This window comes from Cervus canadensis, chromosome 6 (assembly GCF_019320065.1).
Source record: "Cervus canadensis isolate Bull #8, Minnesota chromosome 6, ASM1932006v1, whole genome shotgun sequence".
NCBI lineage: Eukaryota > Metazoa > Chordata > Mammalia > Artiodactyla > Cervidae > Cervus > Cervus canadensis.
Genome location: NC_057391.1, coordinates 17,881,892 through 17,909,739, shown reverse-complemented (window position 1 = coordinate 17,909,739; position 27,848 = coordinate 17,881,892). Strand labels below are relative to the sequence as shown.

Here is a 27,848-nt window from a genome sequence, read left to right as displayed (position 1 = left end):
ATGGAGAGGATCACATGTACAGGCCCACAGGGGAGGCAGGACTAACAGGTTTGGGCTCCCAGTCTTAGGACTCGGCTTTATTGGAGGCTTACAATGGGGAACTGTGGGTGCATTTGGAGCAGGAAAGAGTGAGGGGCTGGTATTAAAAGATCACTCTGGCTATGGTGTGAGGCTGGCGTGGAGAGGAAGCACTGCTGGAGGCAGGTGACCCTCGGGACACGGTTGCTTGAGTGCAGGTGAATATGATACTGGCCTGGAGCTGGGGGTGAGGCTGGAGTGGAGAGGAGAGGATGGACTTGTGATCTATTCAGAAAAACCATACAGACCCTAGAATGAATGGGACTCGGGAGTGGACTGAATTAGAGGAAGGGGGTCAGGTGGAATCAAGTGCTGACAGCGTTGGTTTCCTTTTTATCTGCTCAACTCTCTCTTGCACCCATGACACCTCTCTAAGACCCACCAGGAGGCCCTTCTTTGGGGAGGTTCCAATAAACATTCTTCCCACAGTGAGGGGAAGGGGCTGAGGGCATCATGAGTGCCGAGTGGAGGGAACAGTTAGCATCAGGACAGAAGAGTCTGAAGAAGGCAATGCGGAGCCCAAAGGCAGGAACTGTAGGCAAGTCAAGCAGAGAGAAGGAGTAAGGTATGGCCTTCCTTGCTGCTCACAGGGGCAGAAGGATCAGGACCCAGTATGTGTCTGTGCTGCTGCTGACCTTCTCCATTCCATGGCCTGGAGTAGGTTGTTCTCTCCTTTTTCTGACATACTCTCCCTTGACTTCCCCTCCAGGGCTAGGTCCTGAAGCAGACATAGGCCTGGATTTGGGAAACTTAGGGGAACAAGTGTTCAGCCAAGGGCAAGAGCTCCCCTGAGCTCCCATGACAAGTGCTTGGCCAAGGAAGCAATGCCTTCTTTTCTTCAAAGGGGAATCGTGGGTACTTCACCCCACTCCCACATCCCTCCCCTGGCTGTGGAAGGAATAAGGCAGGGTAGGGTTGCCCAGGTAACTCATGTGGGCAACTCTCTATCTCCTTCAGTCACAGACAACATACCCAAATCCCGGATGCCCTCCCCAACCACTTCCCAGTGGAGACTGAAGGTCAGAGCCTAGGGAAGCATTTGTTTTCCCAATTCAGTCATCACCATCTTGGGCTCCTCCCCTGCACCTCCTACCTGCCAAACTACCAACTTCCCCAACACCTAAGCCAGAAACCGAAGTCAGTCAGAATTTCCTCCTCTCCCTCATTCCCCATATCCAATACAACTTTAGTCCAATTCATTCTTCCTCAACATTTCTTGAATCTGTCCATTTCCTTCTGCCCTGATCCAGGTCACCTTCAACCCTTACCTGTATCACTGATCTTCCTCCCTCTAATCTTTCCCTTTCCAATCCTTTCTCTGCATAATGGCAGCTCATGGGATCCTTCATAAGACAGATTCTTCCCCTGCTTCCCTGGATCTCTGCTGCCCTTGAAATACAACAAACTTCCTCATAATAGTTTTCACAACCTGCCCCAATCTGGCTTCTTCTGACTTTTCAATTTCATATCCTTCCATTTAAAACACACACACAAAACAAACAAAAAACATATTACATCTGGTGCATCTACTAAGATCTAGCTTTTGTCACTTTCACCACACCCCTTCATGAGTCCCCTTTTACTAATGTGGCTACTGAGGCTCAGAGACCTTTAAGTAAATTGTACTGATGAAACCAGCATCTAAATCCACATCTATCTGGGAGAAATTTGTACTACTCTAGCCCCCTAGTGGCTCAGCTGGTAAAGAATCCGCCTGCAACGTGGGAGACCTGGGTTCAATCCCTGGGTTGGGAAGATGCCCTGAAGAAGGGAAAGGCTACCCGCTCCAGTATTCTGGCCTGGAGAATTCCATGGACTGTATAGTCCATGGGGTCACAAAGAGTTGGACACGACTGAGCAACTTTCACTCACTAGCCCCCTCAATGTCAGGCGCCCACCTGAAAACCCTTGCTCCTTCAGACTTGCGTCTCCGTCTCCATGCCCCAGCCATCTGGAATGTGCAGCCTCTCCCTGCCCCTCCCATGATGGCCCAGTGACCCCAGTGCTGCAAGACCCAGCTCAAACCCTGCCTGCTCCACAAAGCCATCCCTGAGCCAGCCTCTCCAGCTGGACTCAGCCTCTCCCACAGCACTTCACCTTGCACTCTTCCCCTGGTCCTGGTCCCTCTGGGCCTCATTTGTGTTCATGTCTTTAGAACAGAGTTGAGCAACTCAAGGGAAAATCATGGACTTCAGTGTCAGACAGACCTGGGGGCAAATCCCAGCTCAACCGCCATGTGATCTCAGACAAGTGATTTAGCTTCCCCCAGCCTCAAGTTTCTCATCTGTAACATGGGAACAAAGGCATTCTCTAGTAGAGTGTTTGGAATTTAGAGACAGTGTATATAAAGTGCCCCAGGAACGGCCTGGCACACAGTGGGCTCTTGGGAAATGGTGGCATTATTTTCCCCTTTAAGGACAGGGTCCCAGGGTCATCGCTGTCTCCCCTGAAGGGCCCAGCTCAGGGCTCTTCAGAGTTCTAGGAATACTGACAACACGGCTGAGTGGTGGAAAGTCTAGGTGCCCAACTTCTGAGAGCTGGACTCTGCCAGGTCCACATGGGATGTTTATGTACCACCTAATGCCCACTCTCCATCAAAGAGTGCTGCAGTGGGGGCGGGGGGAGGGGACATCCTCCAGAGCCCCAGTGAGCTCCATCTCCCCAGAAACCCAGCCGGGGAGGCAGCTGCCATGGAAACTGCTGCCACATGTGCTCATCACTCTAGGCTCCAGAGAGAAATTCTTAGAATCTATTTAAGAACTAATAAAATAATGATGGTCTTGCTCACCCTCACTGCCCCCCACTCCAGGCTTCTCCCCTTCTGCCACACTCCACCCTCCCTCTCCTATGCTCCCTTCCTGACCCCCTATTCCCTCAATTCCTTTTCATCTCCACCAGTATTTCTTTCCTCGACCCTTTGCAGGTGCGTCTTACTCTCTTATCATTTCTGTCTTCCTGTGTCTCTTCATCTCTCCCTGTGTCTCTGCTCTCCATGGCTCTGTCTCTTGGTCTCTCCTCCACAGTCACAGGTGGCCATGTCCAGGGAGGGGTCCTGTCCTCCCGGCCCCTGGTCCAGGCCAGTCCAGACCTGTCCAGCTCGCCCTGATCTGCTTGGATTGATCTGTCATCCCCTCTAGACTGCAGCCTGAGTCCTGTCGGTGTCTCGGCCCCCACCCACAACCTGGTCCACTGCAGGTGCTCCACCACCAGCGGGTGGGTGTGTCAGGGCGCAGAAGAACCTGAGTCCTGGGCGGGAGGGGGATTGTGCTGGTTCAGGCTTGGCTTGTTTTCCTTTTTTTTTTTTAAAGCCCTCCCCACTCCCCCTCCTCCAAATTTGATCCAAAGGAAATTGCTCAACTGTGACTGCCAGGGCGTTACCATGGTTACTGGGTAGCACTTGTGGCTATGGTAACAGGAAGCTGCCCGTTGTCTCGGCAACAAGCATACTGGTAGAGGATGAGGTGGCCCCTGATTGGTGCAGAAGCATTGCATTTCCTGAGGGGAGGGGGTCAGATCATCACCTTCTCAGGCCAGATGGGCATCAGTACCCCTTCCTCCACGAACAGGAAGGCTGCGGTTTATTCCTCCCAGCACTCAGCTGTCTGCCCCCCAACAATAATTCCTCACGTCCTACGCACCCAGCTCCTGGCAGTTTACAAAGACCTTTTGCGTCCCCATTATCTCATGTGATCCCCACAACACCCATGAGAGGAAGGTGAGATGGGGATTCAATCATGAATTCTCTCAGGGTGGTTGGGGGATGGGAGTGGGTGGGGTGAATATCGAAATCACCTGGGAGCATTTACCAATGATACAGTTCCCCCAACTTGAGAGTCTGATATGGTTCCCGGGTGATTCATATCTACCCTGATCAGGGAACCCCTGAATTAGAAGGTGAAATTGGTTGGTGGGGGAGGGGAGGGAGGAAGGAGTCAAGCTGCTTTCCAGGTTTACAGCTTGGATGACTGGAAGGATCAGGTCTGGGCAAAAAGATGAGCTCTGGTTTGGGTGTGTTCAGTGGAAGGTACCAGTGGACTTTCTAGTCGGGGTGTCCAGCAAGCAGCTGGCCACAAGGGGCTCAAGCTCAGGTGGGAGGTCCAGGTTGGAGATGCAGAGCTCTGAGTCATCCCTGTGGGGACAGGAGCAGAGGCTGTGGGTGTGGATGAGACTCTTCAGGATGAAAGGGAAGAGTGGGGTAAGAGGGGCCGAGGATGGTACCCTGGAGAACTCCAGCACCCTCAGGGGTAGGGGGTGCCCAGGGAGAGGACTGGGAGGGTGAGTGTAGACTATAGTGACATAGAAGCTTGGGGGAGGTTTTTCTCGTTTGACAAGTTGAATCCGAGAGAGGATGTCTTACTCTAAGTCATACAAACCACTAAACGGCAGGGTTGGGGATAGACAACACTAAATCTTGATTCCCAGACTGTTTAAATGACACATAGAAATTATATCCTCAGTCTTAGACACAAAACACAAATCTGCAGCATCAGTTCTACCCTGCTACCCAATTCTTCTCACCCAGAGGAAGTCCAGGAGCCAGAGGGACAGGCCTCACGTGGTCTGTGCCCAGAGCCCAAGGCAGGAGAATCTCTTTAGCCTCCACATTCCTTCCTCTACTTGCCCTGAGCTTCCTATGGCCTAATCCTCAGGCTTCAGCACCTTCTAAAGTCCTGTGTTTAAGGGAGGAATCTTGGAGAAAAACTATAATTCCTGTGTGAGAGTGGTGGGGTTTAGAGTGGTGGGGTGAGGGCTTAGATCCTGAGAAGTCCAGGGGTGGAGAAGCGGGGCCCCAGGGCCAGGCGGTCATGCTGATGGGGTGTGTTGGTCCGATGTCTTTCAGATGAATCGTCCTATCCAAGTGAAGCCGGCTGCCAGTGAGGGCCGAGGAGGTAACTTGCCTGCCTGACAAATCTCAGGGTATCATTCATGTTGGGGATGGTGGGCCCACTCCTGAAGTCAGGCTTAGCCATGTTTTATTACTAGAGCCCCCGCCCCCACCTTGGATAAGGGGAACAAGTAGGGAGGGACCAGATTGCTGAGCCCCAGAAACAACTCAGCCATTCCAGATCAGACTGAGGAAGGATGGGGTCCCAGCATCCCCTGATCCAGAAGAGGCAGGAGATAGAGGCTGCACATACAGGAAGGGAGTTCTTGCCACCTTGCCCCTGGAGAAAGTTCATTCCTGTTTTAACAGGTGGAACTTCCAGATTTGTTTGAAGAACCAGGCTAGAGTTATTCTCCTTTTCCAGATTCTTCTGACTACAGAAAACCCAGTCCATTCTGGGTTGGAGCCACTCATATTCCTTCATTGCCTTAGGAAAAAGATGAGGCTGGTAAGACAGATTTTGCAGGCCATATTAAGAAATTTGACTCTATGTTGAGGACCATGGAAAGTCTTCAAAAGTGATTTTTTTTAGCTGCACTGCTTGATAATGCAGAAAAAAACTAAAGCTCCTTAAGAACAGAGGGTTTGAGAGCCTGTGCTTTTTGACAACCAGCCACATTATGGCCAGCTTCTAAGCTGGAAAAGCAATACTAGCTTCTGGTGTCAGTTCTTGGTGTCTTTCTTGCCTTTGGGTGTTAATCATTCCAAAATATCTGCCTGTAGCCCTCCCTGACATCTGCTGACTCTCTATGATCTCTGATTCTGGTCTCTGATTTCCTGATCTCTGATTCTCTGCTTCTGGTCAAGATACTACCATCCCACTTTGTCTTGAGAAGCTATTTCCAAGCTTCCTTCCTCCCCCTTCATACACACATCCTCCTTTTCCATCTCATTCTTTCCAGAGTGGTTTTTGAGAAGTTCCAGGCTGCATACCAAACCTCTGGTTCACTTGTCCCAAGAATTTCTGCTTCTTGGGAAACTGTTAGGCATCATGGCCAATGTTGGCCATCTTCTCAGCCCTGCTCACAAACACTAGACAGTCCCACAGCTGACAGGCCACCTGAGAGTATTTGAGTAAGCTAAGAAGCAGACAGGTTGGACTGTAGTTTGTTCAACCATCCAACCAATATCTTTTGAGTAACTTACTCCACATTAGGAATGCAAAGCAAACCTACCTCCTGGCCTCACAGACCTCTGGAGCTATAAGGGGATATAAACAGTAAAGGAAGCTATTATTCAGTATGATCAGTGCTTTTCAAGTCCTGGGGGTTGTGGGGACACAAACATGGGACACCTAAGTTAGTCTAGGAGGTCAAGGTGGGCTCCCAGAGCTAACAGTATTTAAGCTGAGACCTCAAGGATGAACAAGAAGTAGCCAAATAGAAAAAGGAGGAGCAAGGGAGCAAGGACGTCAGGCAGAGGGAAGCACCTGTGCAGAGCTCAGAAGAACACGATGCAACTTGGAGTCTCGCTTGGGAACTGAATCCAGGACACTGGGGCCACACTTGTTGCTTGGAGTCTAACACATCTGACCAGGATGAGGGCCACCGCCCAAAGGAGACCTCCACACCAATAATGCTTCTGCTTAGCTTGGTCCAGATGTCTTGGTCATCTGGGCCCCTAGCAGTGGCATCAGTGTGAGTTTTATCATTTTCCTCCCCGTTTTTGTACAAGTTTTTCGGGTGTAATATCACTGACAAATTCTGTACATATGGCATTTTACCTCTACACCTGTTCAGATTCTGAGTAGCTCAAGAGAGCAGGAAAAGCAAATTTAGCTGAAAAGAGGTCTGCCTGGCAGTAGGATTCATAATTTTAAAAAGAAAAATAGTGAAAGTTTTAGCAACTCAATCATGTCCAATTCTTTGTGACCCCATGGACTGTAGCCCTTCAGGCTCCTCTGTCCATGGGGATTCTCCAGGCAAGAATACTGGCATGGGTATCCATTCCCTTCTCCAGGGAATCATCCCCACCCAGGGGTCAAACTCAGGTCTCCTGCATTGCAGGAGGATTCTTTACCATCTGAGCCACCAGGGAAGCCCTTTAGTAGTCATGTATAACAGATATTTCTTGACAAGTGATGGCTTTTAAGGAGCATATTATCCAAAGCATTGATGCCTTTGGATAATCCTTCTTGCAGTTTTGGATGACCAGATCTCTCAATTCCTTCCTGCTCCCACTCAAAGTCACCAAATGTTCCCTGATACACATTTGGGAGAGAGGAGGCATATGTACTAAATCTTGCAGAACAGTTGGGTCTTTATAAATATCTTACTTTTCCAGTAAAATTGGAAAAGACCCTGACTCATTGGAAAAGACCCTGATGCTGGGAAAGACTGAAGACAGGAGGAGAAGGGGCTGACAGAGGATGAGATGGTTGGATGGACATGGGTTTGAGCAAGCTTTGGGAGCTGGTGATGGACAGGGAAGCCTCATGCAGCAGTCCATGGGGCTGCAAAGAGTCAGACACGATTAAGTGACTGAACTGAAACTGAAGTATTTTACTACTAACTGATCTATTAGATACTAATCAAAATGTGCTCCTTCTCTTCAATGCTATTGTATATCTTTTCAGAAGCTCTCTGCTGAATTTTAGCACAAATTAATGTTTTAGAAACGCAATTTTTAAAATGGTATTGAATTTGATTTTGAAACGTAACATTTACACCAATGTAGGACAGCTTGTCCCATTAAAATCTTATCTCTGTGATCCCAAACATTCTATAAACCTTCAGAGTTAATGATCATGCCTGCCCTGATACAGGTAAGCCTGTGAGCTTGCATATTTTTAAATTATTCCTGAAATTAAATCCTTTGTATACAGAAGATTAATGACTTTTACAACTGACAAAAATACTGGTATCAATACAGACATAATCTAAGGGGTATCAAGGCAAGTATAATCTTCCAAAAGTTTGTCATTTTTTTCTGTAAGAGATTATTAGCTAACGCAAATGCTACAGGAGCCAGGTAAGTAAGCCTAAATGGTTGAAATTGTAATGATTTAATTAAAAATTTCCCCTTTAATATATTAAATGTTGGCAGCTAATTCCATTTTTAAAAGTGGACCAGCACTGTGACAGCCTAACCAAACCTATCAAGCTTGCTTCTTTGGCCCAAAGACTTCCATTTTCCCTTTGCCGTATGGGAGTATTCTACTATGTCCACATGCATGAGCTTTTTGAAAAAAATAATCACTTCACATTCTATCTCTTGAATTTTGAAACCAACGCAACAGAGGAGTATTACTATTATTTTTAATCAATAGACATGAGGATTGTGTTTGAAATAACCTACATTTTACTTTATTTTTTATAACTACTATTGTGGGTCTGTTTTATTTTCACTTCCAGCCAATGTTGTAGAAATCAGATTGTTAGCACAGTAGGGGAAAGCCTGAATAGAAGTAGAATTGTTTTCATTGAAAAAATGTTTAAAGCAAATTTATAAAACCTTTTTCATAATAGCTTAGAAAGATGCAGAGATGTTCTGTCTTCTTTCCACTATAACATTACCTACAACATCATTGTTCTTGAAACTACCCATTTGTTCTGAGACCAAACAGCTCCTTATGAATCTGAATGATCATAAGACTCTGTATAACCATGCTCTAGAGGTCACAGACCCATCTCATGAACTTAATTCTGGGGTCCTCTTCTTCCATGGCCATTTCTGGTAGCATTGCTGACACTTGGAGTAATCTAAGTCTTCATGGACTATACTACAGCAGCATGTTAAAAAACTTTTTTGGCTACACCCCACAGCATGTGGGACCTTACTTCCCTGACCAGGGATTGAAGCCACATCCCCCTTCACTGGAAGGCACAGCCTTTTAAAAATTGTTTGTATTTATTAATTTATTTTTGGTTGTGCTGAGTCTTCATTGCTTTTCTGTAGTTGCAGCAAGTGAGGGCCACTCTCTAGTGCACAGGGTGCTCATTTCGGTACCTTCTCTTGTTGTGGAGCACAGGCTCTAGAGGGCTCAGGCTCAGTAGTTGAGGGCTTAGTTGCTCTGCAGCATGTGGCAATCTTCCCTGACCAGGGGTGAAACCTGTGTCTCCTGCATTGGTAGGCAGATTCTTTACCACTGAGCCACCAGGGACATCCCACAATAGCCTTTAAATGTATGCCAGCCCTATGTATATGTTTATACAAATATACATAGTTTAATGTATGCCAGTTCCCATAAATTCTTCAGCCAAGTTCCACACTATTCATTTACTCTGGAAGAGAAAAATTCATCTCCGGAGGCCGAGACCTTCTCTCTTAAGGGAACCTGAAAGCCCAGGCTTTCTTACTTGCCTCCTGGCTCTCTTGAATCAGGATGAAGAAACAGTGGAGTCTCTGTTCTTTCTTGGCCTAAGTCCCTATTTTTCAGGCCTCCTCCTTCACTGTATTTTTTTTAAGTGGGGGGTAAAACAGACATAACATAATCTTTATTCTTTTTACCACTGTTAAGAATAGAATTCAGTACTGTTAGCAACATTCACATTGCTGTGCAAAGTCCAGAACTTTTTCGTTGTATAAAACTCAGACTCTGTTCCCATTAAACATCAAGCTCCATTTCTCCCTCCCTCTAGCCCCTGGCAACCACCATTCTACCTTCTGTTTCTATGAGTTTTACTAATCTAGATACCTCACATAAGTGAAATCATACAGTATTTGTCTTTCTGTGACTGGCTTATATCACCTAGAGTCTTCAGTTCTCATCCATGTTGCAGCATGTATCCGAATCCCTTTCCTTTAAAAAACTGAATAATATTCCATTGTGTGTATACACCACATTTTGCTTATCCATTCATTGGCTGATAGACATTTGAGTTGCTTCTACTTTTTGACCATTGTGGATAATACTACAGTGAACATGAGTGTATAAATACCTCTTTGAGACTCTGCTTTCAATTTTTTGGACATATACCTGGAACTGGTATTGCTAGGTAGTATGGTAATTCTATTTTTAATTTTTTGAGGAATTGGCACATTGTTTTCCATAATGGCTGTACCATTTTACATTAGTGCACATATGTAAACAATAGTGCATGAAGGTCCCAATTTCTCCACATCCTTGCCAACATGTATCTTCTTCCTTTTCTTTCTTTTTTTAAATAACAGTTATCCTAATGGGTGTGAGTTGATACCTCATTGTGGTTTTGATTTGCACTTTCCTAACTGTTAGTGGTGTTGGGCATCTTTTCACATACTTGCTAGCCATTGTATATCTTCTTTGAAGAAATGTCTATTCAGATCTTTTGCTCATTTTTTTAAAATTGAATTATTTTGTTATCATTGAATCATGGGAACTCTTTGTAAATTCTGGATCTTAAACTCTTATCAGATATATGGTTTGCAAATATTTTCTCCCATTCTGTAGGTTGCTTCTTCACCCTGTGTCTTTTGATGCAGAGTAGTTTAAAATTTGAGATAGTCCAAAACTTCTATTCTTGCTTTTGTTGCCTGTGCTTTTGGTGTCATATTCAAGAAATCATTGCCAAATGCAAGGTCATGAAGGTTTCCCCCTGTTTCTTCCAGGAGCTTTATTGTTTTAGCCTTTATGTTCATCTCTTTGATTCATTTTCATTTAATTTTTGTATACAGTGCAAGATAAGGGTCCAACTTCATTCCTTTATATGTAGATGTCCAGTTTTCTCAGCACCATTTGTTGAAAAGACTGGAACTCTAGTCAAAAATCATTTGACCACATATGTGAGGGCTTATTTCTGACCTCTCTATTCCTCTCCACTGGTCTAAATGTCTCTCTTTATGCCAGTACCATACTTTGATTACTGTAGTTTTGTAATGAGTTTTGAAATCAGGTATTCTGAGACTTCCAACATTCTTTTTCCTCCCAAGATTATTTGGCTATTCATGGTATTTTGAAATTCCATATAAATTTTAGGATCGATTTTTCCATTTCTTAAAAAAAATGCCATAGGATTTTTGATAGGGATTGCACTAAATCTGCAGATTGTTTTGGGTAATACTTACATCTAACAATATCAATTATCGAACAAAAGATATCCTCCAATTTCCTTCAGTTTGTGCCTTCCCAATTTCCTTCAGCAGTGTTTTATAGTTTTCAGGGTACGAGTTCTTTGGCATCTTTGTTTAAATTTATTCCTAAGTATTTTATTTGTTTTGATGCTAAGTGGAATCGTTTTCTTAATTTTGTTTTCAGATTGCTCATTGCTAGTGTATAGAAGCACAAGTGATTGTAAAAAAAATTTTATTTATTTTTGGCTGTCTTCACTGCTGCCCAGGCTATTCTCTAGTTGCAGTGAACGGGGGCTACCCTCTAGTCGTGGTGTGTGGGTTTCTCACTGCAGTGGCTTCGCTTGTTGCAGAGCACAGGCTCTAGGGTGTGTGGGCTTCAGCAGTTTCGGCACATCGGCTCAGTAGTTGCAGCTCCTGGGTTCTACAACACAGGCTCAGTAGTTGTGGAGCAGTTGGGGCGCATGGGCTTAGTTGCTCCGTGGCATGTGGGATCTTCCCGGACAAGGGAAGAACTTGTGTTTCCTGCACTGGCATGCATATTCTTCACCACTGAGCCACCAGGGAAGCCCTGATTATTTTTTTGATTTTTTTATAATGGAACTTTGCTGAATTTGTTTCTTAGTTCTAACAATTTTCTTTTGGAATTAATGCTCTCCCTGATACTCATTAGATCTGATCAGAAGACTGTTTCCCCTGGATATTTCCTTCACTCATTTCCTAGTCTTCCTTGGCTAGGTCATTATGCTGCAGTCATTACTAAGAACATCAGGGCATCAAAGGCTGCCATCAGCAGGATCTCCTGAGTTGGTAGTTGGATGGAAAGTTGGACTGGTAATTTTAGGATGCATTTGGTGGTTGGTACCCCAATGTTGAAACTTTGTCCCTGCACTGTTTCTACAATCATGATATCTCACCAAAATGGAAGTGAGTGGCTGGCTGTGAGGGGCCTAGAAGCCAGAAACTTGGGCACCTCAAGAATTCCTTTGGGCCAACTTGAGGCAGAGCCTTCTTTCTAGAGCAGTGTCTTGATATCCTCCCTGAAGAATACAGAGGGACTGACTCTAACTCTGGGCTTTCAACCCCATCATTTGCTACATTAGAATCACTGTATGACCAGCTGCACAAGGGAGCTTTATGGAGATGAAACTCTAGGGTCTGAACAACTTGGTTTGATTCAAAAAAGCATTGATAGAAAAGCAAGGAGCACACATTGGTTGCATCATGAAAAGGCAGTTATACTATTCAACTGTGTCTCTTTCCAACTATGTCTCAACTCCACACTGATGCTATCTTCTAATTCCGTCCACTCTAGGAAAGTTAAGCCTCCCTGTCCAATATTTCCATCTTTCTACAGATCTGCCCACCACTCATGGAATGCTTTTATTCAGACATTTCCTACCTACCTCTTATAGAATCCTCTTTTTTACCAAACTGGTATAGTTCAACCTAGAGGGTACTGAATTTTCTGGGCTAAGTCCTGTCATCACCTTCTCTCCGGGAGCATGCCTCAGCCCTCAAATCTTCAGGGATGTGCATTTGGGGGCTACTCTCAGGGGGTCAGCCTGTAATTCTCTTTGAACAGATCTCTTAAGAAACTTACCCCACCATTTCCAGATCATCTGATGCTAACACACACTGTGACCCAGATCATCCTCCTCTCAACACCATCAAGGTTCCTATAAAGGGGCAAAGAGGACACTAGGATTTAAGGTGATACCTGTGCAATGAGCAGCACAGAGACCAGCCCATGGCCCAAACTCATTTCAATTTCAAATTCTGTACAGCCCAGTAGCTCAGAACCATAGGATCAGTGCCCTGTCATGGAAATGGAAATTTTTAATTTGGGATACTCTCATTGGAAAAGAAGGGTCAGAGAATTTCATGGTCTTTGACATGAGTTCTAACTGACCACCATCATCAGAAAACAGCAACAGGAGGAAGAGCAGATGGGATTGGACCACTGTCCATACAAACCTCTTTTCTGTCCTGGGGGCGCTTTCTCAGCCATGACATCTTTCTTCCTACCTAGGGCTACCTGGATGCTGTTTCATGAGGCATGACAGCTTACCTGGGTGCTATCATCATCTTGCAGATGCTACCCAATGTCACAACTGCACTGCAAGTTAGGACATTATGAAGCCCTGGGACTCTGAAGACCCCAGGATCTTCTCCAGCTCCTCCTGGGCCTCTTGTAGATGCATGGGCATACTTTAGTTTCATAGTTCAGAACAATAACAATCTCAGAGGGTTTGATTCCTTGACCAAATAGGGCCTGTCTTCCAATGTCAAGGCAAAACCACCATCAGATTAGTCAACAGAATCAAGAAAGACCATTCCTGTCTTCTCAGGTTACTGAACAGAATGATCTCTGATCCCCCTTCATATACCATGTGGAATTGTATGTTCTGTCTTAAAAGATAGTGGTTTACAAAGGACTTTCCTTGGAGCCCTTTCTAGGGATAACCAAGGGAAAATGACGCAAGAGAAACTCCAGCCCTCCTCCCTTTTTTCTGGCTTTACTCCAAACAGTTCTACTTTTCTCTTGTATTTTGAGCTTCATCCTGATCTTTTTGTTAGAATGATGGATTTCACAGCTTTTTAAAAAGGTTAGGAAATCAGTGATCCATTCCAAGGGCACTCTTCTGTGGCTAACACACCCAGGAGTGAAGTACACCCACTGGTTTGTATTCTTACCACAGAAGGTTGGTACCTCCACTTGAATTCTGGCCACAAGTACATTATCTATCCCTTCCCCATCAGGATTTCTGGGCAGTAACCCTCTGGACAGAGGGAAGGGTTCTGCTGAAACATGTTGTGTCCCATATAAACTGCAGCCCTTGCCTTTCAAACAGACACAGCATTGACAGGCAGATGACAGATACCATGGCATTCAGGGCCGCCTCGGCTGAACCCCACACCATCCAGATGAATATGGACACACACATAATATCTTTGTTGGAGATTCCCCACGCTTCAGCCTACACCCTTCATCAGCCTTGTTTCCTCTGCACTCAGGATCCAAGGATCCCAACAGCCTAGCCAAACTGGTCAGAGAGAAAAGGAGTTTGGGATGGATTTTCTTGGGCTCCAGGATCTCAAAGGTGGAGCCTGAAGCCATATTCCCACCCAGTCCTTCTCTTCCAACTTGTATCACCCTGATGAAGCCCCCTCTCAAATTCAGACTTACCCTGGTGCAAAAATGAGAGGGGCTTTGCCAGCAGGACCTGTGAGCTGGACTCCTGGATGGTGCTCTTGCTGGATGTGCATCTGAGTCCTGCCAGCTCCAGTTCTGCAGCTTTCTTCAAGGGCACAGACCCAGCCTACAGCCCCTCTCCTGGCATCTCTATCACTCCCATAGGAAGCAGGGACACAGAGGAGGATTCTCAGGTAGCTATTGGATCTGCAGGCAGAAATTGTTCTCCCACAGCACGAACACCTGGGGAGAGATCAAGGCAGGAAAACAGGAAGTCAGGGAGGAGGCAGCAGGGCTCAGGGAGGGCCTCGTGGGCTCAGTGAGAAGTAAGGGAGGTAAGGAAAGGGGTCATGGGTTCAGGAAGTGTAGTGGGGGAAATGCCAATGTTGGAGGATTAGGAACCCAAGCTTCCCTTCCTCTTTAGGCCTTTGGGAGGGGCACCCAGGTTGAGTTTGGAGCTGGCGGTGGGGGTTCATCACTCCAGTGCTCAAGAGTCTGGGGATGCAGCAGTACAATGAGACAACTGTTTCTGTGCTGTTTTTTTGTTTTGTTTTTTGATCCAGAATTTTCCTTGATTCCAGTCATTGCCAGCAGGCTTCTCCTTAGGGTGTACTTATCTTCTCCAGACCCAGTATGAATACTAGGACTCCTCTGGGACTCCCTCCTTTAATAGGGCTGAAATGGTCCAAAACAGCATTTCCCAAACTCTAAGAGCATAAAGGGCAAACATAAAATGATGCATGTAGGACTTTATCCAACCAAGAACTATGGACTGACTCACTTCCCACAAGAGCAGCCATGAGTCGGAGTTTTTCCAGGATTCGAGTTTTCCTTATGGAAATCCCAAGTTCCTTTCCTTCAGATCCATCTGAAGGTCATCCTGCCCCTCAAAGAATCCCAACCTTGTGGGCCCAATGAGTAGGGCCTTCTCATTTCCTCCTCTTCTTCCCAGAGCTAGGCCGTGGTTAGCTCCCTTCCTAGGCGCCTCTGTTCCTCTGCAGAGTCCAAGAGGACTTAGGGTTCCCAGGTGACTTCCGGATTTGTCCCCAGAGGACCGAAAGCTGTTTGTGGGTATGCTGGGCAAGCAGCAGGGTGAGGAGGACGTCAGACGCCTATTCCAGCCCTTCGGCCACATCGAGGAGTGCACCGTCTTGCGGAGCCCTGATGGCACTAGTAAAGGTGACTTGAGCTGACCCCTGGATTTCCTGATGACCCCTGCCTCACTCTGGACCACAGGACCCTTTGGCCTCTGTGACCTGAGCCACCTCTATCCTGCCCCAGGCTGTGCCTTTGTGAAGTTCGGGAGTCAAGGGGAAGCTCAGGCAGCCATCCAGAGTCTGCACGGCAGCCGGACAATGGCGGTGAGGGCGGGCGCTGGGGCCAGGGCGAGGCCAGTGGGGTGGGGACTGGCTGCTTCTCCCCACAAACCCGGGGAAACGGCCTAATGATGAGCAAGGCACTGGGCCCAGAGCTGGAGCTGGGGGTTAGGCCGGTCCTTACAGCCTCCTCTGTCTTACCCAGGGCGCCTCGTCTAGCCTCGTGGTCAAGCTGGCAGACACGGACCGCGAGCGCGCACTGCGGCGGATGCAGCAAATGGCCGGCCAGCTGGGTGCCTTCCACCCGGCGCCGCTGCCGCTCGGGGCCTGCGGAGCCTATACCACCGCGGTAGGTGCCTGGTCCTGGAGTACACCCGGCGCAGCGAGTGAGCCAGGCGGGGGCTAGGGAGCCCGAACAGCTGCCCGCCACTGGGTCTTCCACACTTGCCCTTCTTCCCTCCCAAAGATCCTGCAGCACCAGGCGGCCCTGCTGGCGGCGGCGCAGGGCCCGGGCCTCGGCCCAGTGGCGGCAGTGGCTGCCCAGATGCAGCACGTGGCGGCCTTCAGCCTGGTAGCAGCGCCGCTCTTGCCCGCGGCAGGTACTGCGCAAAGGGGGCGGGGCCGGGGCGGGGCTGGGGCCAGGGCGGAGCGAGCGTGGGGCGGTGACCTGACTTTCCCACCTCCTCGCCACCTGCAGCCAACTCCCCTCCTGGCGGTGGCCCGGGCACGCTTCCGGGTCTCCCGGCTCCCATCGGCGTCAATGGATTCGGTCCCCTGACTCCCCAGACCAACGGGCAACCAGGCTCGGACAGTCTCTACAATAACGGGCTCTCTCCTTACCCAGGTGGGCCCCCCACTCCGCCCAAATCTCCCCCCAAATGGAGTGGGGAGCGGGGAGTGGGGGCTGGGGGATGGTGGTGGCAAGGCCTGGCCTCCCTAAGAAGAGACTCCTCCTTCCTTCTGCCTCTCATCGCCTCCCTCCACACTCCCTGCATTCTCACCTGGCCCTGCCCGTCAGCCCACCTTCATTTTGGGCCTTGCGCCCCTCTCTTCCCAGCCCAGAGTCCCGGCGTGGCTGACCCCCTGCAGCAGGCCTACGCTGGGATGCACCACTACGCAGGTTTCACTTGGCGCTACGCGGCCTGGGAGGTTTGAAGGGCCCCAGAAAGTAACGGGGAGATTTGTGGGGGGGCGGGGTGGGGGGGAGGTTAGGCTCTGTTCTGAGGAGTCGACCCTCCATTCCCTCACCCTTGGACCCAGAACGACCTTTCTAGGGGTGGACCGGCTGAATTGGTCAAAAGTGGCCAGGCAGATGGGGTCCTGCTTGGGGGATGGCTCCTGGGGGGTCACTGCCCGCTCCCACCTCTGTCTCCAGCAGCCTATCCGTCGGCCTATGCCCCAGTGAGCACAACTTTTCCCCAGCAGCCTTCAGCCTTGCCCCAGCAGCAAAGAGAAGGTGAGGGACAGGGGTCTGGAGATCAGGGCCTGGTGGGGCTGGACTTAGGACTCCTCCCCTGAACCAGCCTGCCGCTGTTCCTCCAGGCCCGGAAGGCTGTAACCTCTTCATCTATCACCTGCCTCAGGAGTTTGGTGATGCAGAACTCATCCAGACATTCCTGCCCTTTGGAGCCGTTGTCTCTGCCAAAGTCTTTGTGGATCGTGCCACAAACCAGAGCAAGTGTTTTGGTGAGTTGAGCCCCATCCATGGACCTTTCCCTCTCCTAATTACAAGGCTCCCTACAAACCCTAAGTTTGCGCCTCCAGAAGTCAATGATTCCTAGAAACTGAGTGTATAGCACTCAGCAGGGTCCCAGACCAGGAACAAGTCTATATCAGGTTCACCTGGGACGGTCAGGTGTCTGGTAGATCTTCAGCCAGGTTGAAGGCTTCAGAATCTGGCCAGGGCAAGTGGATGAGGGGATGGTCTGGAGTCAGAGATCCCCTCCAACTGCAACTGCAATTCAGAGGATCAGCATGGGAGCTGTGGAGGGAGAGAGCTTTTTCCATGCCAGGAAAAAACAGAGAAACACCAGCCACCTAACACACGCACTCAGAATTACCTCCTGTCTTTCCAAGAATCACAGGAAACTCAGGCCACTTGACCACGTCTGTATGAGCCTGTGTCTGTGTGTGTGTGTGTGTGTGTGTGTGTGTGTGTGTGTGTGTGTGTGTGTGTGTGTGTGTGTGTGTGTGTGTGTGTGTGTGTGTGTGTGTGTGTGTGTGTGTGTGTGTGTGTGTGTACACGCACATGCAAACACTGAAGGGTGGAGGAGTATTTGATTGATGGAATTGGCCTAAGTGGGGTGAGGAGAAGAGGCTGGGCAGAGTTCCCAGCTAACCTCTCTGCACTTACCCTCCAGGGTTTGTTAGCTTTGACAATCCAACCAGTGCCCAGACAGCTATTCAGGCCATGAATGGCTTTCAGATTGGCATGAAGAGGCTCAAGGTTCAGCTGAAGAGGCCCAAGGATGCTAACCGGCCTTACTGATCTGCTCTTACTGACCAACCACAAAAGGTGAGTCCTTCGTGGACCCCAGGCAGATGCGTCCTGAGTGATAGAGGCACTCTCAGCTTTGCTAATCCTTTTGGGATGTTGAGGGCATCCACGTCTGAAAAAATCTGGGTGAGAAGAGCCAGGAGTTAGGAGGAATCCTCAGTTTGGGGCTGTTTTTTCCTTCCATATATGAACTGAGATAAACTTGACATCATTTCTTTCCCCATAGCCTGGGAGAGATGATTACAGTAAGATCCAATGAGCTTATTCCATGCCAGAGATAGTCATGGGGACCTGTGTAGGGAGGGCAGAGGGGTGGAGAGTGAGACTAGAAAAGTAGGTTTGTGTCAGCTCATGAAGGGTCTTAAAGACCACGAGTTCGGAATTTATCCTGAAGATGGTGGAGAATCACTGAAGAATTTAAGCAAAGGAAGGACAGGATGTCAGGGCTGGGATGAAGGCAGTGAACATGCAGATAAGCAGAGAAGCAAATGCCCTGAAGATTTACGGGGACTGGTGGTGATGGGGAGGAAGATGACAAGCTCTCTTAGATTTCTGGCAAGCCCAGCTGCCTGTGACTTTTAGAGATTTGCTGTCTCAGAAGGTTCACAAGACCCTCCTTCACTTGAACTATCCTCCCGGGAGCCCTCGGGAGGGGGTGCAGGGCCATGGTGATCTGCCCAGAATCCGGAGTCTGGCTCCAGGGGGGAAGCCTGAGGTCCAGCCACTCACCTGAGATGTCACGGATGGGGCAAGTTGTCTTGCTCTCCAGAGTGACATTTTTCTTTTTCTCCTTTCTCTCTCCTTATCAATTAATACCCAACATGGGAAACCGAAGAGTGAGAAGAAAGGAAAAGAGAAGCACATAATGCTTGAGCAGCCCTTCCTGAAGGAGCAGCCGCAGATGGAGGTGGACCCTAGGCCAACACCTGGGCTCAGGCCGCTTTAAGGATTGTTTTCACCAAGTGGGTTGTTCTGTGCCTGTGATGCAGAGCTCAGGCTGGCAAGGCAGCTGGGGCTGGCTGAGGAGTGACTGTCTAGGGAGGGGAACCAGCAGATGGCCTAGGGGGTGCCAAGGGCTTCTCCAAAAGGAAGCCCAGATCTACTTCTTTCAAAATCATATCATTCCTTAGAGTTTAGGGACCAAAGGACTATTGCTTTTTTAAGAATATATATATATATATATAAATTAAAACAAAGAAAAAAACAAAAAAAAAATCAAGAGAAACAAAAGAAACAGTATAGAGTCTAATAAAAGCTGCCTTTAAATATCCCTAGGAGACAGGGTGAAGAAGACCCTTGAAGGCCCCAGCCTAGGCAGAGGAAGGCTGTGGAAAGATTATTCTGTGTCTCATTCCCTCTTAACCTCCCAACCCCACCCCAACACCTTTTAAAATAACTAAGGACTTGAGGTCTATGCTCCTAAGCAGGTAACAAGAGAGTTATGGAAGGCAGTGAGCCCACAGCCCCCAAACTCAGAGAGCATCCTTGAACAAGCCTTGACAAGGAGCTCTGGCCTGCCCTGGTCCTTGCCACCCTTAAAGGCCTCTTAAGCCAGCAGGAGTGGGAACCTGCCTTTCCTTCTTGACAGCCTTTCCTGTGGAACCTCTGCTTCCCCAGTTAGGATGAAAGGGAGTTTGGACCACCCCAGTCTTTCCCTTCCCTGTCCAGATAGACAGAGGCCCTGCCTTGGGCTGAGCTGAGACACCTCCTGTTTCCCCTCACCTTGAGCCAGCCCCAGTGTCCCCTTGCTCCAGACCACCTTCCGTCTCTAAGTCTAAGTCTACCCACCTGTAAAGTAGATTCAGGATATATATAGAGGGCTGTGACAACAGACTTGGAAGATTTGCTTCTGTATATACTGCCATTGAGAGAAGGGGATAATTTTCAATATTGTAGAAGCTTCAGAATTTAGAGGTCCCTCTTTACCCAGGACCTGGGAGGGAAGTAGATGTTTTGCCAAAATACTTCTTCATTCCTTTAAAAACTACATCTTTCCTATGCAAGAGTGTCTCACATGTGCTTATCCGAGGTGCTTCTAGATGGTGAGCAGTGTTCAGCTTAGAAGTGGTGTGTGCTCTGTCTGTCTGTCTGTGTCTGTCTGTGTATCCAGTGGGTGCCATATAAAGCTGATCGATGGTGGTGCTTCCTGCCTGCTTCTGTGAGATGGGCAAAAGTTTCGGCTTAGAACACCATGACTCACCTTGCCTTGGTCAGCCTTTCCTGGCCCACAGGGCCTTGCACATACTGTTCCTAGGAGGATAATCTTTGCTCCACCCCACACACCTGGATCAGACTAGTCTGGGGCCCCAGCTGTGTGGTGGGCACTCTGGTCCCCAGATGTTACTGAGGCTGGAGGCCTCTAATCTGATGTCACATCAGACAATGAAGGACATGGCAGGGGGAGAGTTCCTCCTTCATAAGAGTTTCTAAGAAAATGTGTTCCCACCTGTTCCTTTGTCTTTGACTCGTTTTTGGAGGGAATGGGATTAAAACTAACATTACCAGATAAGGTGCCATATGTACCAATAAGTAACTTCCAGCTGAGAGAGGAGCTAGTGTCAAGGGTGTCTGTACACCAGCACAATACTAACACACAGACTAAGCACCCTGGACACAGATGGGAATATGTAACATCTGCACATACAAACAGCTATTCACATGGAGGCATGGAGGCCCCTCACTGCTGGGTGCTGAGCACTGTGTTAGGAGCTGGAGCACAGGCATGGTCTAAGCCAGTGCTCCCCAGCCTGTTCTGGCACCAGGGACTGGTTTCACGGAAGATAATTGTCCCACGGATGGAGGAGGGATGGTTTCGGGATGATCCAAGAGCATTACATTTATTGTGTACTTTATTTCTGTTATCATTACATCAACTTCACCTCAGATCATCAGGCATTAGATCCCAGAGGTTGGAGACCTCTGCTTTAGTTAAAAAAACTTGCTGATCCCTCTAAGCTCATGGAAGACTTATATAATGTCTAATGAGTTTAAACAACTATGTGTTTGTTTCTCTGTTGTGTGTGCATGTGTAAGTCCAAACACTTTCAGTTGCAAGTGTCAGAAACCCAACTCAAGCAAGCCAACAAGAAATTAGTTGGCTTACAAAACTGATAAATCAAAGGATGTACCTGCCTTTAGGTATGGCTGGATCTAGGCTGGATCTGGATTTAGGGGTTCAAATGATGATGTCTCCATCTCTTGACTCTGCTTCCTTCTATTTGGTGGCCTCACCAGTTCTAGCTCTAAAGACCTTGGGAGAACTTTGGCCAGAATAGACATGTGCCCACATCTAGGGTGGAAGAGTAAGCCACCATAATTGACTCACATAAGCTCACCAGGACTGTGTGGAAGGGTGAAATGGCTCTTCAGAAGAAAAGAAGATGGGCAGATAAGCAAGGTGCATCCACAATATTCCAAAATCCACCTATATACTCTTCTTGACAAACATACAGTGTCAAAAATATGTCTGCCTAACGATACAATATTCTTAGACCTAACAAAAAGCTGCACTCCCCCACTTCTCAATGGGAGGCAAAACCAAATCATGCCCAGTTGCTTCATTGAACCCTCAGTGCAGCGTCCCTTTGTGATGTGCAGTTGTTGATTAGGTCTGGATATAACGCCTTGTGATTTTGCAATCTATGGCTTAAAGATAAATGTAGCTACCTCTGCATAACCAATATGAAATAGTAGAGGTAAATAGGATAACCACTAAAAAGAAAAATTCAATTTGGACTAGAAGAGGAAACAATGGTCACTAATCCATAGCATATAGCAGATCCATCCTTCTGGACAGTGGAGTGAGTTTCTTGGTCGATGAAACTACTTACTCTAGGTCCTTTCTTACTGGAAAGTATCTTCTTTATCCATTGTCCTTTATGAACATCCTCAAGAAGATGCCCCTTCTGGAACTGAAGCATCCCTCCTCCCTTTGGACATGGTGCGTGTGTGTGCATGTTCAGTTGCTCAGTCGTGTCCTACACTTTTGTGACCCCATGGACTGTAGCCCACCAGGCTCCTCTGTCCATGGGATTTCCCAGGCAAGAACACGGGAGTGGGTTGTCATTTCCTCCTCCAGGGAATCTTCTTGACCCCAGGATTAAACCTGTGTCTCATGCATTGCAGGCAGATTTTTTTAACTGCTTGAGCCATCAGGACAGCCCCCTTTGGACATGGGTTTGGGCCTAAACATTGTCTTAGAGATTATGTCTTCCCAGATCCCTGACTGTCAAGTGAGAAGTCTCTGCACAATTCCTTTCAAACCGACTTGATTTGATTCCTGGTTGCTCTCTGTGAGCTAGTAACCATCATCAAGAATCTTGCCGAGTCCTTGTCCTTGAGTCTGGATCTGGCCCTTGTGGTTTCTCTTAGCAACAGGTCACATTTGGCCCATTCCCCTCCCACTCAGCTTCATGGCTTCCACAATGGCCTGTCTGTGATAATGTCAACCGTAACCTCAGTGCCTCAAGAAATATTATATATATATATACATATACATATGCATATAATATATTACCTATATATGTAATCCATTAAATATATTACCTATATAACACTTGGCTGGCTCATGCTCCAGTAACCCTGACTCAGTTCAGTTCAGTTGCTCAGTCATGTCCAACTCTTTGCGACCCCATGAACCACAGCACGACAGGCCTCCCTGTCCTTCACCAACTCCCAGAGTTTACCCAAACTCATGTCCATTGAATTGGTGATGCCATCCAATCATCCTGTGTCATCCCCTTCTCCTCCTGCCCTCAATCTTTCCCAGCATCAGGGTCTTTTCAAATGAGTCAGATCTTCACATCAGGTGGCCAAAGTACTGGAGTTTCAGCTTCAACATCAGTCCTTCCAGTGAACACCCAGGACTGATCCCCTTTAGGATGGACTGGTTGGATCTCCTTGCAGTCCAAGGGACTCTCAAGAGTCTTCTCCAACACCACAGTTCAAAAGCATCATTTCTTCGGCGCTCAGCTTTCTTTATAGTCCAACTCTCACATCCATACATGACTACTGGAAAAACCATAGCCTTGAGGACCTTTGTTGACAAAGTAACGTCTCTGCTTTTTAACATGCTGTCTAGGTTGGCCATAACTTTCCTTCCAAGGAGTAAGCGTCTTTTAATTTCATGGCTGCAATCACCATCTGCAGTGATTTTGGAGCCCCCCAAAATTAAGTCAGCCACTGTTTCCACTGCTTCCCCATCTATTTGCCATGAAATGATGGGCCCAGATGCCATGATCTTAGTGTTCTGAATGTTGAGCTTTATAGTCAGAAATCCCTAAGCAGTACTGGCTTGTAGGCCTCAGCCCCAAGGCACTGTTCAGGACAGCAGTAAGGCAACCACAGAAGCACTGGTTCTGGCCAATCATCAGCTTGCTCAGCTCCTTTTTCTCTGGCCATGGTCCATATTACACTAAGGCCACATCCCCAAAACCTTCCTGAGGGGAGTCTAACAGTGGACATTGAACTGAGGGGACCCTCTGAGAACCTGTATAACTTGGGCACTATGGGCAGAGTCTTCAGCCTTCAGAAGGGCTCCTGGAATTTCTCTCTCTCTCTCTGGATGCAACCTGGGTGTCTTGGATATAGAGAGAAAAAACCTTTGGTCTAAGATGGGACTGACAATCTCTGACCTCAGAAGCAGCTCTGGATTTGCTGTGTGCTCTGACCTGGGGTCTCACCTCTGCCTCAGTGGAGCAAAGCATGCATGTGATACCCTCCAAAAGAGGGTACGAAGGTCAGGGAGATCTCAGAATCTCTTTATCTTTTCTAGCTTGGGTTCTATCTTTGGGCAGTCACTGTCCTGACTATACCTGTCTGTACTGTGACACAGCCAAATGCAGTAGGGATTCAGAGGTTGTTTGGGGCCTCTGGGCCTCCCTCACTTCCTGGTGGCTCAGCAGTAAATAATTTGCCCACAATGCAGGAGACTCAGGAGATGTGGGTTCGAGCCCTGGGTTGGGAAGATCCCTTGGAGGAGGAAATGGCAATCCACTCCAGTATTCTCGCCTGGAAAGCCCGAAGGACAGAGGATCCTGGTGGGCTACAGCCCATAGGGTCACAAAGACTAAAGACTTAGTCAGACACGACTAAGCACACATGCATCCATGCTGGGCCTCCCTCAGCCAATATATTTGCACAAGCATGTTACACAGCCCTGTGTTCTTTGGGAGAACCCATGAAGGAAGACACCTCATGGGCTCAGGAAGCCCAAAGACAATGTACACTCTACAACCACCCTTGGAGCTTGAGTCATGTGGGGTCCACAAAGGGCTGACCAAGTCTGTGCCAAGTGCAAACTCAGAAAGGGTAGAGACTAGGACTCTTTTACTCCCCAGCCCTAGCTTCAGAAACTGCCCTCACAGTAGTGCAGCCTGGGCTAAAGGGCCTTAGATTGGCCACCTATGCTGCTAAGTCACTTCAGTCGTGTCTGACTCTGTGCGACCCCATAAACAGCAGCCCACCAGGCTCCCCCGTCCCTGGGATTCTCCAGGCAAGAATACTGGAGTGGGTTGCCATTTCCTTCTCCAATGCATGAAAGTGAAAAGTGAAGTCACTCAGTCGTGTCCGACTCTTAGCGACCCCATGGACTGCAGCCTACCAGGCTCCTCCATCCATGGGATTTTCCAGGCAAGAGTACTGGAGTGGGATGCCACTGAATAGAGGGGGCTTTTAACTTCCAGGCTCCAGCCTCCTGCCCTCTAGTGGCCTAAGAGCACAGAGACCCAGAAGGTACAGCAAACTGCAAGCCTGGGTTTGATTCTTCCCAAGGTCTTAGGTGCCCAGAAGACTATGTAGGGAACCACAAAAGGAGCCTGAGAAATTGGCCTCAGCTTCTCCTAGGGAGTAGGCCAGAAATGGCCTGACCTAGCACTCTTGGCACTGGGGCCCTGACAGGAATCCAGAGATCTGGGCTGGATTTCCTGCAAGTGAGCTGGAACTCCAATCCTTTGGCCACCTGATGCGAAGAGCTGACTCGTTTGAAGAGACCCTGATGTGGGAAAGATTGAAGGCAAGAGGAGAAGGGGATGACAGAGGATTAGATGGTTGGATGGCATCACCAACTCAACGGGCATGAGTTTGAGTAAACTCCAGGAGTTGGTGATGGACAGGGAGGCCTGGTGTGCTGCAGTCCATGGGGTTGCAAAGAGTCAGACATGACTGAGTGACTGAACTGACTGAACTGAACTGAGCTGGAAAAATCAGTTGTGCTCTCAGGACATTCTTGCTACCCCAAACAGTGTTGGGATGGGGGCTTTGATTGTGGCTCCATATCTTAACCCAAGTGTTCTAGAAAGCAGAGTCTGAGGCTCACATTTTGGAGAGACGGAAACCCTGGAGAGTGAGAGGGGAGAAGAGATGCGGTGAGGAAAGATGTGAAGCAAAGCAAGACAATGTATCCCTGTGGTGGCCACTGTGTCGCATGAGCCCTGAGGACAGAGCCAGTGACTTGATGAGACTGTGTGCTGAAGCACATAGTGTTTGCAAGGAGAAAGTGCACCATGGATGGGTTTACCAAGAGGAGACTTGAGAGGGGACTTTCCCAGCGGTTCCCCTCTCATCGCTTGATTTCTACTGGCCAAGGTGCGCCGTGCAGAGAGCTGACACCACTGCATTTCTGAGGTGCATCATTTGCCCCCTGGGTGGCTGCTTGGGAGGTCAGATCCCATGCCTGCCACGTGGCATTTCTACCACAAGTGTGGAAGTGGGGTGGTGGGCTATGAGAGAGAGAGAAGGAGGTGGCTGAGGGAGTCTGGAAAGGCACATCAGGTTTGTGACTAATGCACCTCACTCTCTCCCACAGGATTAACAGCCAAGGTCCCCAGACACCAGAGCCCCCAGGACTGTCTAAATTTTAAGTAAAATACACAGTATTTGATTTGGGAGAAAAAAAGAAGACACATTCAGCTGTGGCTTGGAGGATCAGGCCTTTTCTCTAGAACTTCCCAGACCCTAAGCTCCAGTATCTTCTGCAGGATATCCCACCTCTCCACCCTTGTTCTCATTCATTTTAGTTTGGGGCAGAGGATCTGGCTTTTATGATCTATAACACACGTGATTATCTAACCCTTGGCTGTCTAGCTAACCAGTCACAGGCAAAAAAAGAACTCTAGACAAAGCTGCCTGTGGTTGGTTCTACTAGCATGGAAGCAGATAAACTTCAGGACCTTACCAGAAATCTTGTGAGAGGCCAGTATACTGCAACATCCAGATATTTGTCCAGGGTGTCCCTGAAATCTCCATCTAGGATGAATACATGACCCAAAGATCCAGATAAAATAGAAGATCATTTAGCCAGCTGACTTGATACCACATAACAGGGGTTTCTAACTTCCCATTCAACGATTGTCAGAGCCCCACACTGTCTCCACTTCAGTTCTACCAGCTCTACATTCTAGAGTCTGTTGATTGCACATGCCATTCCATTTGTATATTAGGACTGGCTGAATTACAAGCAATAGGAACCAACACAAACCAGCTTAAGCAAGAAAGTAGCTGAGAAGTGTAGTGCTATTAATAACTTCAGGTGGGACTGAATTCAAGGGCTCAAACAAATGTCATCAGACCTCTTTCATTTCATCTCTCAGGGCTCTGCTTCTCTTCATTCTTTGTCCCATCCTCTTACCTGCCATAAATGCACTTTCTCCATTTGATAGAGAGCTGGGTTCCAGCAGCTTCAGTCCCATGCGCTCCTGGCACCATGGCCTCAAAAGCAAGAAAGTTTAAGGGGAAGGTTATGATTGGCTCTACTTAGGTCACAAAGCCTCACCTGAACTAGTCATTTTGGTCAGGGGGATGGAGTCCTCCACATGGCCTATTGGGTCATGTATCATCTCTGGGATAGAAGCAGGGAGGTAGCAGAGGTGGCTCGGGAACTGTCAATCCCACTAAGGAGTCATAGGGTGTAAAAACACATCCTGCATGGTCTGTAAAAACGTGTCAGTTGACCTAGCTGGAGCATAGGACGCAGGTGAGGGAGTGCTGAGGGTCAAATAGGAGCCAGAGGCATGGAAAGGGTACCGATTTTATCCTGGAGGCCACAAACAGCCATTGAAGAATTTTAACAGAGGAATGACATGATCAGATTTGGGTTTCAGAAAGATTCACTTAGATTGAAGATCCTGCATGCTGCAACTAAGACCTGGCACAGCCAAGTAAATAAATAATTTTTTTTAAAAGGAGGGATTGATTTAAGATGTATTAAGAGGTAAAATTGGTTCTGTTTACATGAGGGTGGGAGAAATCTAAGATGTTTCCCTCTCTGAGTTCCGGCTGAACAAGTCACAGGTGCTATTTACTAAGCTAAGAATATGAAAGAAAGGCAGATTGAGAGGGAAAAGATGAGTTTGCCTGTGAGACATACAAGTGGAGTTGTCTAAAAGGCAACTGGAAAAGCAAGAAGCAAAGAATGGAGATCAATACTCGGGAGTCCAAGTCACCTGCAGTCAGCGTGTCACACAGGACAATTTAAACAGAGAAGCCATCTCTTGAGAGGGCACTGGGTGGGTCATGGGATTGCCAAGGAGGACATGCAAGTTTGAAAAATAACTGAGAGCAACTGGAGGCCAGTCCACCAGAGCAAAGGCCAAAATAGACCAACCCAGTGAGAATATTGGCATTGTCATCACCACTGGGCACTGGACATCATCACCACCCAAACCCACACCGCTACAACCCCCAAGCACAGGGCAGAGTACAGTGGCCACTGCCACCAGGATGCATTCTGCATGGTTCTATTTCTCGGAATCATATATTCCAGAAGCTATTTTCCTGGGACCTATTTGGCCAAACTTAGGTCACATGCCTCTGTCTTAGTTGCCAAAGATCTGGGAAAGCAAAGACCCAATCTTTTCAGCGTCTGTCATGGAAGGCAGGCTCTGCTTACCT

General features: G+C 47.9%; 1 protein-coding gene and 1 long non-coding RNA gene across 6 annotated transcripts in view; one reads left to right on the top strand and one right to left on the bottom strand.

Moving 5' to 3' along the window:
- The window catches only part of LOC122443127, a 30,180-nt gene extending 14,168 nt beyond the window's left edge, over nt 1-16,012 (bottom strand). Inside the window, exons 1-3 of the long non-coding RNA XR_006269930.1 lie at nt 15,665-16,012; nt 14,142-14,390; nt 6,845-6,851 (exon numbers count right to left, since the gene is read on the bottom strand). This is a non-coding gene — a long non-coding RNA (uncharacterized LOC122443127). The remainder of the gene's footprint in view (nt 1-6,844; nt 6,852-14,141; nt 14,391-15,664) is intronic.
- CELF6 (CUGBP Elav-like family member 6) overlaps nt 1-20,412 on the top strand; it is a 29,471-nt gene extending 9,059 nt beyond the window's left edge. For 2 of the 5 annotated variants that reach the window (XM_043470999.1, XM_043471001.1), the window contains 11 exons: nt 4,919-4,967; nt 15,198-15,326; nt 15,429-15,508; nt 15,669-15,812; nt 15,930-16,062; nt 16,161-16,307; nt 16,521-16,583; nt 16,839-16,919; nt 17,006-17,149; nt 17,824-17,978; nt 18,796-20,412. In XM_043470999.1, the coding sequence (XP_043326934.1) occupies nt 4,919-4,967; nt 15,198-15,326; nt 15,429-15,508; nt 15,669-15,812; nt 15,930-16,062; nt 16,161-16,307; nt 16,521-16,583; nt 16,839-16,919; nt 17,006-17,149; nt 17,824-17,951 (1,098 nt within the window). In that variant the 3' untranslated portion in view covers nt 17,952-17,978; nt 18,796-20,412. Of the gene's footprint in view, nt 1-3,226; nt 3,274-4,918; nt 4,968-15,197; nt 15,327-15,428; nt 15,509-15,668; nt 15,813-15,929; nt 16,063-16,160; nt 16,308-16,520; nt 16,613-16,838; nt 16,920-17,005; nt 17,150-17,823; nt 17,979-18,795 lie in introns of those variants that run through there. The other 3 variants (XM_043471002.1, XM_043471000.1, XR_006269929.1) reach the window with 3 other exon arrangements.
- Nucleotides 20,413-27,848: the final 7,436 nt, after the last annotated feature.